Source organism: Schistosoma mansoni (assembly GCF_000237925.1).
Source record: "Schistosoma mansoni, WGS project CABG00000000 data, supercontig 0167, strain Puerto Rico, whole genome shotgun sequence".
Lineage (NCBI taxonomy): Eukaryota > Metazoa > Platyhelminthes > Trematoda > Strigeidida > Schistosomatidae > Schistosoma > Schistosoma mansoni.
This window is the reverse complement of record NW_017386055.1, coordinates 226,992-240,016: the sequence shown is the minus strand read 5'-3', so window position 1 is coordinate 240,016 and position 13,025 is coordinate 226,992. Positions and strand designations below refer to the sequence as shown.

Genomic DNA, 13,025 nt, shown 5'->3' with positions numbered 1-13,025 from the left:
GGATAAAAATAGGTTACAGATGTGATGAATAGGATAAAAAGGTGTATGACAGTGTCGGTTGATATGTCAAGCCCGTATACCCTTATTCTAGCTTCTGGACAAGCTAATTTACCTATCCATCATGAGTCACGTTGCGACTCTGTTAATTATTCACTTATCAACCCTGACTGTTTTTATATGAGCGTATATGTGTGTACACTTCTTTTCCTATTCATCACATATCTGTAATTTATTTTAAACTGACTATAAATATTGATTGACGCTCGATTAAAGCGAGTTGGCTTATCCGCCATCTCCAATGTGCATCATTTTCGCTTCGTTCTATTGAGTTGGCTTACCCGCCATCTTCAATGCGTGTCATTTCTGCTTCTCTCTCTTGTATTCGCTTCATCACTCTGATTTCCTGTCCAGATCAATGATTGTTCAAAATATATATATTCTAAGTCCATTCTCGTATTTGACTTATTGAACTCCGATATCCATCAACGCGGATTAAGTCATTTTATCACATACGAAGATAGACAGGATGTATATTTTGATAGCAATCATTCATACGATCTCAATGGGAATTAGATCTATGGACCCTATATGTACACGCATACGCTCACATAAAAAGTCCAGGTTGATAAGTGAATAATTAACAAGATCAAGATGTGACTCATGATGGATGGGTAAATTAGCTTGTCCCAAAGCTAGAATAAGGTATATGGGCTTAACATACTAACCAACACTACAAGGCGTTTTATTTATCCAATTGGGTTTTCTTCTGCCAAAACCACATAGACATATAGCAAGATTTACCCACTTTGAACTAGAGCAGTGTATTCTATGGGATTTTATTGTGATGGGACTTTCTCCAGGTTTCAAATTATCTGATTAAAGAAGAAAACATGAAAATATTAACATATTCATCAGCCAATCTCTTGCTGCTGTGGTCAGTAGTAAGGGTTTCTCAGCATACTTTGTTTTGCTCCAAATGTATTGAATACGGTCCTACAAAGCTAAAAAAAATCAAGCAATGTTAACTGGAACCAGATTTATAACACACTAATATCAACGAAACTATCTTAACTTGGTAGTATGTGCAGTAGGGTTTGTGTTTTGTGAAGTTTTTCTATACTATATCTTAGCTCACTGAGTCGGATAACGTCGTTAATGTATGTACTGAAGCGGTTGGATAGTCCACGCAATATTCCAATTTAATCCTCAAACTATCAGGAAGATCGGACAAGCAACTCACATAGTATTCTGTATTCTTCAAACTTACAATTCATGTGATTATACACATTAAATACAAGATTGTAATGTACTATAAATACAGACGAATATACGTTCTTCAAATAAGTTACTAAGGGTTTATTTCAGTAAGAAACAGTCAACACCCTACAATCGCATACGTCATTTAAGGGTATCCTGTAAGTCTTAAAGAAATTATTGTTTGTTATAATTCGGCTTGCTGGTTAAATTCGTTAACCATGCAAATAACTCCAGGGCTGTCCACTTTCGCCATTCTTGTTTAAATTTTCCATCGACATGCTTTTGGAGATAACACTTTCATCATCTAAATCTTCAGGAGTTGAACTTTTGCCGGGAGACTCACTTGTTGACTAAGAAAACGCTGATGACGTAGTTTTATTTGGTGAAGACGCTGACAAAATCCAGAGTCTTCTGATCACTATTAGCAACAATGCAGGCACGTTCGGGATGCGATTCTCTCTCTCGAAGTGCAAAATCTTACTTCATGATTGGGTTGCATCGGCACCTGAACTAATGATAGGGAGTGAAGTAGTTGAGCGTGTTGACCGCTTCACTTATCTTGGGAGTCTCATCAGCCCTTGTGGTCTGGTGAGTGACAAAATGTCAGCACTGATACAGAAGGCAAATAACTCAATTTCTAATTGACTTAACATTTACACGTGAAGAACTCAAACTTTATTTAATTCAAAGAAAAACCAGGGAATGTCATCCTTATAACAAGTTTATTCATAACTATGACTAAAATTAACTGACTTGACAACACCTGTTAATGAATGCGATGGTCAGATTTCACTGTAATACGATGATCTAGTCTAGATGGGACGCTTAATTAATGAATTTTTACGATATCAAGTAGGTCAGTTGGGGGATGGTAAAACTAAAAGAAAAAGCTGTTAGAGTTTGAGACCAAAGATTTGCATCGCTAGAATGTGTTATTAGGAAGAGAATGATAGTGATTAGTTGTTTAGCTGAGTCAAACATGTAGATAGTGTGACAGGTGTTATATATTCCCCTATCCTGACTGTTATTGATTGATTGTTTCTCGTTGTCCAATTTTGGTGTGGAAATATATTGACGTTCTAGTCAGGGTACTCTCGTGTTCTTGATCTAAGTTGTGTGGAAGTCCTGTAGAATAGACACTGGGTGAGAATCTAATGTAGATATTCGTCTAAGGTAAATTAACGTCCCACATACATGTAAAAAATGAAAGGATTGTTATAAGAAACTCTAGCGTTATAACAAGTATCCTACCATTTATAATAGGAAGATAGACAGCGACAGAAAGAGATAAAAGTCAGTTCTAGAGATAGTACACTTTCTGCCTAGCGAAATAGTTCATTCTCTCACTACCGGAAGACCTAAATCATAGATCTTTTTTATCCCATGCATTCTCGTTAGGATCTTTCAACCGCCCAACACAACAGACGAAAATAGTTCCATGAACAGATCCATTCTTCATTTAAACGTTTCTGGTCTTTTTCTCCCCATCTAAATGTAAATTGTTACTCCAGGACTGACTGGGTCAACACCTGAACTAAGGATAGGGAGTGAAGTAGTCGAACGTGTAGACAACTCCACTTATCTTGGAAGTCTGATCAGCCCTTATGGGTTGGTGTCTGACGAAATCTCAGCACGGATTCAAAAAGCTCGTTTGGCTCTTGCCAACTTACGTCACCTATGGCGAAGACGAGATATCCGTCTATCAATTAAAGGACGAGTATACTGCACAGCAGTTCACTCTGTTCTACTTTACGTCTGTGAAACATGGCCATTAAGAGAAGATACTCGTAAGTTACTAGTATTTGTCCCAGAAATATTGCTCGCATCTGCTAGGATCACCGGGTAAGTAATAATGAGGTTAGATGCAGGGTATTAGGGAATGATGGTAAATCAGTTGATGAGTTTGTGAATCTTCATCAACTTAGATAGTTGGGCCACGTGTTACGTATGCCTGAACACCGATTATCACGACGCGCAATGCTGACTAGTGTTGGGGATGGTTGAAAAAGAGTTAGGGGCGGCCAAACCAAAACGTGGCATCAGTGCTTGAAGTCCCTAACTTCTAGTCTGAGCCATGTTGGCAGATGCATACTACCTGGTTGGGGTCCGCGTGACTATCGTAACCAATGGTTAGAGACTCTATGTGAAATGACTCAGAATCGATCACAATGGCGTAGATGTATACACTTTATTCTTCCCTTAAACGATGTAATTAAAACTGCTTCATAACGTTTTTCCTCCCTATACTATATCCTTATGTACAACCTATCTTTTATATACTACCAACACTAAATTAAGTACTATGAATTCGGTTGGGGTCCGTGTGATCATCGTAACGAATGGTTGGAGACTCTAGGTGACATGGCTCAGAATCGATCACAATGGCGCAAGTGTATGCACTCTTTATCTTCCCTTAAACCTTCCTTCCTATACTATATCCTTATATACTACCACCACTAAATTAACTACTATGAATTCGTTATTCATCTTGCTGTGCTAATGAGGTATGGCAACTTGGACCGATGCATATGTGTGCCTGGTCCTACGTTGTATCTGACTGACTGGTCTTCTTTAGGCTAATGCTACACTTGCCAGAATAACATTTTAATGAATCAGATACATGTAGCATATCTCAACCATTCATAGTTTCATCAAAACAATTTATCTTTTTATACTCATTACATTGTGTTAAACCTTAAAATTATTTACTTTAGTGATTACACCACACACACAAGCATTTGCTCCAAAAGTCCATTGAAGGTATATCAAAACTACAGCCGTACTGCTAGCCACTATCCATCTTTGCTTACCATGCTTGTGACTTAAGACTATATCGAGGCAATACGCACAGTATGCACATATTTTCCAATTAGGGACTGACCAGTTTCAGTCCTAACACATCGATGGGAAGATTCAAACAAACAATACTAAACGTATATATAAATGTTTTCTTTTTAGTTATATTAAAATATATAAAAGAGGGCACTTTTAACTGAGAAGGATACAATTTAAAAACTTTTTTAAGTTATTCATACAGAGAGAGTTAGGTAATAGAGATTTTCCAATAAGAAAATGCTATAAAACATATTTAGAATGTAATCTAAATCAGTTTTATGGCATGTATCGAAAAAAAATATAGGGAAACGAATAAGGAAAGTTGGATTTGACTGTTTGGCAACTTTGCAGCATAGTTATTATTCCTCTCTCATCTTTGTGCGTGAATCATATCAGAAAAGCATAGGGCTTAAGGATAATGATCACTGATCAACCAATTAATTGGTCAATTATCATCGGTTATTTCTGATGAATTTATATTGTTTCTTTGATTTACTGTTTGATGCTCTTTGTTACTGTTCGTATGCTGTTTACCACTACGACCACTTTTCTGTTGTGGTTTTGTTTGAGATGTACGTTTTGCGGCTGCTGTTGCTGCACGTTGTGCTTCACGGGCTAGATGATGGTAAGATTAAGGAGACACAAACAAAATGATTTTAAATACTCGTATGGTGTGAAATAAAACGAGTTTTACAATGAATAATATACTGCATACATAAACGTTTAGTATTAATATATACATATAAGGATCTATCGAGTTTTTATTTGTGTGAGGGTCACCAAATTTCCTAATTGCTGGAAAAAGTGGATCGTCATCTACAAACTAGGAAACCTAGGTTGAAAGTCAGTTCATTGTCACCGACTGAAGCGGTCATGACAGGCGTTATGCGTTACCAACCACGTTTTACCCTGGTATACAATATCGACTAGTGTATGAACAAGTCGGAAAAAAGTTAGTGGTGGCCAAACCAAAACCGTGTCATTAATCCATGAGTTTATTAACTTTTGAACTAAGCTGTATTGGTAGGTAAAAACCATTTGGTTGATATCTGCCTAATCACTGGTCGGAGACCTTCATGACATATCTTAAGATTGGTTACAGAGGTCTAAACCTTCGCTCCTGATCACGTTTTCCTTTCGTTTCATTTTTTTCAAACCACATTCTCAACGTCTATTTACTCTTATTATCATAGTTACTTGTTAGCGCGACATAGATTAGATTAAAGCATGTTCCATGCACGATTGTATCGGTGCACGCTGATTAGCTAATTCATATCCAATCAGCGCTAGTCGGTACTAGGAGAAGACTTTAGAATCTTCTCATGTAAAAACTATAAATATACTAACGGATTTCTTATTGCGCTGCTTACTTCAATCTGCCCTTGTTATTCAGAATATAACTTCTTTCCTATTCAACCGTGTTCTGATTTGGGGACTTGTCGAGTTAATTGGTATCCGACAATACTAAGCAATGTGAATAGTTGGGTCATAATAAGAAATTATAACGCAACTACGTATATTTCAACTTGTTTACCATTCATATGGTAACTTGATTTAATGTATATTTTTACCAGGGTCGTTGATTATGAAAAAGATTTGGATTTGTTTAAATTTTTCAAGATTATTACCTCGAATCCCGCGAGGTGGGATCGTGGATGCACACTGCTGAGGAGTCCAACAATAAGACGAAACAGCCGTCCAGGTTTTCCACGGTTGTCTAGCTTCAATTGACTCATGATCTAAACTATATAAAATTACCAAAATCTCCACAAAACCCCCTTGTGATACATTGTATTAGTCTTTCTTTAGAGCATTCTATTTAGTTTTCGAATGGTTGTTTCGAAAATAATAGTTACTTTTTGATGGAGTTTTGTTCTCTGACGTGGATGGTTTGGTCATGGAGCTTTCATCGTCTTTCTGAACGACATCACGACCAAACTATCTAGCTCAGAGAACAAAACCCCATCAAAATCATCCTTCTGAGCTACAAATCTTCTTCACCATTTCAATAATAGTTGCTTTTTAGTAACACTGTAACATGACTATTAAACTTTCTTAATGCACAAAATACCGAAATAATTGAATTCCACTTTACCTCAAGTCGATTACTTTAGAGAAACTAAATACAAATACACTTCAATCCATTTACTAAAAAACAATTTCATGAACTTGACTTTGAAACACACTGTCAGTGTAAGTTATTAAGATTATCCAGTTGCTCAAACCAAAGTAGATTGAGCAAGGTATCCGAACCTGTGATTTATTGGGTGCAAGAAGATTAACTTATATACTGCTCTACTACTACTACTTTTCCAGAACTAACTACAGTGGCGAGTCAGCATGATCTTACTATTAACAGTAATTAACTCGATGATTGAAAACTATTTACGAGCTGTGATACAATTCGGCAAACAATTAATCTTTTTTAACATGAAAAAAACTGTTTAATGACTTAGGTGAGTACTGAAACTATGAGGTTTCATTTTCTCTACTCTCTCTATATATAACTTACATTTTAAAAACGATATTCATACTGTTTTAATGCCACCAAATGCCCTGGTACGGCCGAGGGTGTGGAGAGTCAGCTCCCCCTCTCGAAATGCTCTCACATGGCCACGCGTATATAGACTCTGCCAGGGAAATCCTACTAACTGCCTTCTCGTGGCATTACTGTTGTTTACGAAGTGGAGAGGACGAAAAGCGAATGTCTGGCGCTTTAACTGAGTTGGTGGACACAGAAAGTCCATCTGGGGAGTTGGAAAACCCTGATTCCAAACCAATGGTGCACATGGGCTGGCTCTAGGATCCTGAAGGAATCTCGGTGATCACCGGCTACCACGGGATTGCATCTCCTTACGATGCTTCACTGCCTTGTGGATCAGATCGTTAGGTCAAAGGTTCCGGGTGTGGCCCCCTACGAAAACCATCTGCTTCAGTTTGGGCATCTGGGCAGTATCAAAGCTCTCACACACATCAAATGAGATTTGTGTGGTGCATATATATTTGGTGCCCATTTGTACCAATATTTATGTGTTTAAATAAATAAAAATACCGTTTGAATAACATGCAGAAGAACAAATTACAATTTACCTTGTTTTTCTTGTTCAAGTTTTTGAGCTGCTAATTCACGTTCTTTTCTAACCAATTGAAGACGTGCTATGTTAGCTGCTAATTCAGTTTCTGATAGTAATTTTATTGGATCAGTTGTAGCTTTGATAGATGCGGCGATTTCTTTTCGTGAAGGACTGAAATACAGAAAACATTACTACTTTTCCTTAAAAAAAAACTTAGTTTAATAGCTAATTTGCATGCAGTTTACATATAATATTGATGAAATGCAACATATATGTAATCGGTGGATTATTTTCATTACCGTCTATTAAAATAATGCATTTACTTAGTACAGCTCTAAGGCATATTGTTTGTGAGAGCTAGTGATACAAATCGGCGATCCAAACTACACTAAATAGAGCAGTCAGTCAGCTACAACGTAGGACCAAGCACATTTATGCATCGGTCCAAGTTGCCATACCTCGTTAGCATAACAAGATAAACACCGAATTCATAGAAATAGTTAATTTAGTGGTGGTAGTATATAAAAGATAGGTTGTACATAAGGATATAGTATAGGAAGGAAGAACGTTATGAAGCAATTTTAATCTCAAGGTTTAAGGGAAAATAAAGAGTGTATACATCTACGCCATTGTGATCGATTCTGAGCCATGTCACCTACAATCTCCAACCATTGGTTACAATAGTCACGCCAACCCCAACCAGGTAGTCTGCATCTGCCAACATGGCTCAGATTAGAAGTTAGGGACTTCAAACACTGATACCACGTTTTGGTTTGGCCGCCCCTAACTCTTTTCCAACCATCCCCTACACTAGTCAACCATCTCAATCGATGAAGATTCATGACCTCATCAGCTGATTTACCATCATTCCCTAATACCCTATGTTTAACTTCACTATTAATTACCCGGTGATCCCAGCAGATGCGATAGAGCAACATTTGGTCAGTCAGTCATAAGCAACATAGAACCTGGAATATATGTAGACTAGTTCAATTTGTCATAATACATCATTACAGAGACATGAAATTATCTAGACGAATACTAAATTAAAAGTAGTATTATCAGTTTTAGTGAACAGACCAGCTACACAGATTATAGGAAATAAAGCGGCATAATAAAAGTATGACAATTTTACAACTCAAGATCTAAAGGAAAATAAAGAGTGGATGCTTCTGTGCCGTTGTGACTGATTCTCAACCACTTCAGCTAGCGTCTCTAACGATTGGTTGCCATGGTCGAGCATATCCTAAGCAGGTTATCTGAACCTACCAACACAACTCAGACCAACAGTCAATGATTTCATAGAAATATGTTGTGTCTGGGTTTGGGTGCTTCTCTTAACTTTTTTCCAACTTGCCTCTACACCAGCCAAAATCGGGCGTCCAAGTATGAGGTGGTTCGGCATACGTAATACATGTTTGAGAAGATTTGGATTGCTTATTATCCTGGAATATGATAATAAATTTAAAGTAGGAATATAGCTGGAGTAACTGATAAAAGTAAGCCAATAAGTCAGAGTAACTGTTTGTGCATTGATTTGTATGGCGGGAGTGGTATACTTCCAACAACATTGTCTATAGAAGTCGGGTAACATATACAGGGTTCAATGTTTTCATTACTTACAGTTAGTTATCACCTAGCAAATACTATTTCTTGTTAGATATTAAATCCATACCATATGTTGTTACATTACAGCTAATATCTCTTAATTCTTTAGAGACGAAACTCAAAAAATAGCAGGCGAAGTCACTACTACACTATTATCAAAATATTAATTGATTACAATAACTTACGCAACTGTTTTAGATTTTATACGATTAGGATTGCATACTTCAATTAAATGACTAACACCCTTATGACGTTCACTTGTGTCTTCCTCATCGTCTTCATCTTCCTCCTCCTCCTCCTCCTCATCATCATCATCCGTTTCAGTATCATTAATATTCTTGTCATGAATTGTCTTATTCAAAGACGACTCAGCTTCTTTAGATATCTAAAAAAGTAAATGGATCAGTATGATAATAAGCCATCAATACAAATTTTATGATAATATATTTAAGCAGAAGTTGGAAACAATCAGTTCGGAAAAACGGACATTTGCAGTTCGGACAACAGATTAGCTGTATGTCGATCGGAAGTACTGAATAGTTTTTTTTCTAGTATTCGACTTTTCTATAGGGTGAATGACGAGACTATAATTCATGAAAAAAATCAATCAGATTCAGGATAAAAGATCTTGGATTTGGCGTGAACTTCATTAACTCATTTAACTAAATACCATTTTGCCATTATAGCTGATGCCAGTTCGCGATGAAAACATTAAATTTAATTCCAAACCCTAACGTTCAAATGTAAATCCTAATCCTAAATCCTCACACTAATATATAACCCTCATTTAACCCTGACGAATAGGTGAAAATTCTGAGGTCATTTTAGCGTCGCTCAAAGGTCGTCCATTAATAGTCACTGTGGGCATTTCTGACCTTAATAGAAAACGAATCTTGTGCCTTGATGCTTAGCAGCGAGCACTGAGTCTTCCGATCGCTGAGTTAAGACTCAATGTTTTACATACCAAACTTCATTTACCTAATAATACTGAGCAAGAATTATTCACTACCATTAATGGTTAGTTGCCCTACTCCAAACGATATTGAACTCTACTGGTTATGGACTTCCTCCATAACTTCAAGGAATGTCTCTCGACTTTAGTCACTGTTATGTTCTGTCATCGATAGAGTTTGGTACTGATATATATACGCTTTTTATACGAAAACGCAACCGTCTATTTAAGTGAGAAAACCAAAAATGAGTAGGGAGCTTTCATTTGTTAAAACGATTCGAGACCACGTGTACAATTAATTTATAAATGTTTTTCATCTTCAGAAACAACGGCGCATTTACAGTCAATATCGTTCCCCTTTTTTTAGGAAATGAAGTCGGAGCTTGGTCAATAGCGTGTGCCTATCAACATCTCACTTAACATTTGACCTACATCTAAATGGCCGTGTCGGTTACTGATGGGCGTATGATTATTATTAGTGTAGTGGTCTGTGAAGATTTTCGGATTTACAGGTTATACTACAGACCGACCCGGAGTATAAGAGACAACACACGATTAATTGTATTTGTACTGTGCTCTTACCATTTACTTGGTTCATACAGAACAAATATTGTAATCAATAACGTGGTGCGAAAGCCTCGCTCGCCATATATTGCATGAAGATCCAGTCTCAAAAACGACATATAACCCGAATTTATGGTCGAATCTACTTTAAAAATGAAATTTTAGCGACAAAACTTGATGACCAACTTCCAAAATTTCGTATAACTTACTCCAAGTTGACGGTCAATTTCTTCCGGGGCAGTAAACTTTCGGGTTCTACCTTTGTGCATACGTTTGCCTATTTATTTATAGAAAACAAGACAATCGCATAACTGAATTTAATTATGAGCTCAAAAGCTTACCCATATTATTGATTTTAGATTTAGTCACTAGCTAATTAGTCTATAAAACCTGGAAAATAGTGTAAATTTCGAAAATAACACAATGTAAGGCAGTTTTAACCTTTTCTCTAGTTTAGTTGGCCTGGACCTAAACAGGCCAATAATCTTTGGAGGGCAAAAGCAACAAACGTCGTGTGACAAACTGTATTCATTTAGTTTGGTGAGTGCAAACACTTCCTTAATTGAAGTGATTTGTATAGTTGTGTACTTCAAAATATAATTAGGTGTTACTTTGATCGTTAGTTAAAAATAATTCTAAATAATGTCTGCATTCACACATATTTGATTTGCAAATGAATGGACTAGATGAGAGAAGGTAAGGTAGCCGAGTATGAGAAACATCCAGATTGTCACAACTACCATACACAGGATGACGAAAGTAATAGTAATTATCAAAGAACAGCTATAAAGTTATCGTAATGATGGTAGCAACAGCACCAAGTGGTAAAAAATATGGAGAGGGTGTAAGAATATGGAGAATTCATCAAATAAGCAAATCTATTAAATTTTCATTTATATGTCAAACATTTTATCGAATAATATTGGAATGATAAGACTAGTTGTAATGACCACAAGTTAGAACCTTAAAGGTCAAATGACTTGAATAGCTGGAAAATGCCTAGTGGTGACATAGGGAAATATACTGAACTTTGAGGAGTGGCTCGCTAATAAAACCACCTGCTTCAGTTTTGACACCTGTGGAGTATCCCAAGCCTCACACGAATCATTTGATCCGTATGGCGCATATATTTGGTGCCTCCGTGTACTGATATTTGTGTTTAAATGATTATTATTATTATTATTAGCTTTATTCAATATTGATATGCAGCGTTAAACATTTTTCGATTATTATAACTTTGATTGGTAACAAGAAAAAAATTGTGTTAAATTACCTCTCATTGTTTTCTAAAATAGAATGGGATGTTAGATGTAGACAGGAAACTCTTGTGCTTGAAAGGGAAATACTATCAAACACGGATTCAATAAACCGAAGACGACCTCGAGATTTTAATTGCTCCGGCCACCAAAATTATCACGCTACTGTTCGGTGCTCAATATCGTATTGTCTTCAGTCTTCAGTAATAAGGATAGTAGGTTGATGAACCTGTGTTAATCCTGACAGATTTCCTACCAGTGATGGTCCAGCTTCTTTTTGAAAATGTTCACTGATGGTGCTGATACCACTTGTTCTGGTAAAGCGTTCCAGTCATTGACCACTCGATGAGAAAAACGGGACCCCACCCTTAGTTTATTAGATCGCGGTTTCAAAACCTTCTTGCTATGACCCCGGAGATTATTAGTGCTGGAGGGAGCAAAAAGATAAGACATATTAACACCCAGATCATAATTAAAGATACGAAATGCCAGTATAAGGTCACCTCGCGTCCTACGATAAGATAAGGGGAAAAGGTTTAGACGTTTTAAACGCTCATCGTAAGGGAGTTTAGAAAGACCCTTTACTAATTTTGTCCCTACACGCTGGACACGCTCAAGCGATTTAGTATCCTTTATCAGACAAGGGCTAGCTGCTTGGATACAGTATTCTAAGTGTGGCCTTACATAGGTGGGATATAAAATTCGAAACATCTCGTCAAACCTTTTAAATGCTCTGCGAAGCGACCATAGCGCGCGATAGCCTTTGGAAGCAACCGCATTGCAGTGCGTAGTAGTTTTTAAGTCGTGACTTATAATTACTCCTAAGTCTTTGTGCTCATGAACGCGTGGCAGAGATGTACCATTAATGGTATAATGGTAAGTAATATCGTCCCCGATATGCATGGACACGCTCTTCCTGGAATTAACTTCCAGGCCCCAATCATGAGCCCACTTAACTAATTCGTCTAAATCTGCTTGCAGGTAACAACGATCAGTCTCATTTCTTATTGTTCTCCAGTTTTTAACATCATCCGCAAACAATAACGTCGACGACTTAAGTAATAAAGGTAGTTCATTAATATACAGAAGGAAAAGTAGAGGGCCTAAGATGGTGCCTTGGGGTACACCACTTTTGACCGGTTTCCATTCGGATAGCGTTCCATAGACCCTTACTCTCTGTCTGCAGTCACATAAGAAGCTTCCTATCCATTACTGTATAGCACCTGTTATTCCAAAGCTCGAGAGCTTTTGTATAAGACCTAAGTGTGAAACTTTATCAAACGCTTTGTTAAAATCTATGAATATCACGTCGACAGACTGGCCGTTGTCTAGGGCAGCTGTCCAATCCTCTCTCGCAATGAGTAAGTTAGTCAAGCATGAATGCTTGTTACGAAACCCATGTTGCTCGGGAGTTAACAGATTGTACGAATCTATGTGGCTCAGTAGCTTAGCCCGAATTGATTTTTCAAGTAACTTAAC

At 37.1% G+C, this 13,025-nt stretch overlaps 1 protein-coding gene across 1 annotated transcript; it reads right to left on the bottom strand.

Moving 5' to 3' along the window:
• Positions 1-4,192: 4,192 nt before the first annotated feature.
• Positions 4,193-11,660, bottom strand: Smp_067930 (28 kDa heat-and acid-stable phosphoprotein (PDGF-associated protein) (PAP) (PDGFA-associated protein 1) (PAP1), putative). Its single transcript, XM_018797154.1, has 5 exons — positions 11,564-11,660; positions 10,500-10,567; positions 8,960-9,159; positions 7,183-7,337; positions 4,193-4,707 (listed from the first exon to the last, which is right to left on the bottom strand). The coding sequence occupies exons 1-5, from the start codon at positions 11,568-11,570 to the stop codon at positions 4,538-4,540; spliced, it is 600 nt and encodes a 199-aa protein (XP_018646805.1). The 5' UTR covers positions 11,571-11,660; the 3' UTR covers positions 4,193-4,537.
• Positions 11,661-13,025: the final 1,365 nt, after the last annotated feature.

What these genes read in the sequence shown, in the direction of transcription:
- Smp_067930 (XM_018797154.1), bottom strand. An exon ending in AAATTGACCGTCAACTTGGA is followed by an intron (nt 9,160 to 10,499) that starts GTAAGTTATACG and finishes TTACTTTTTTAG; the next exon opens with ATATCTAAAGAAGCTGAGTC. An exon ending in ACTTGAACAAGAAAAACAAG is followed by an intron (nt 4,708 to 7,182) that starts GTAAATTGTAAT and finishes ACCATCATCTAG; the next exon opens with CCCGTGAAGCACAACGTGCA.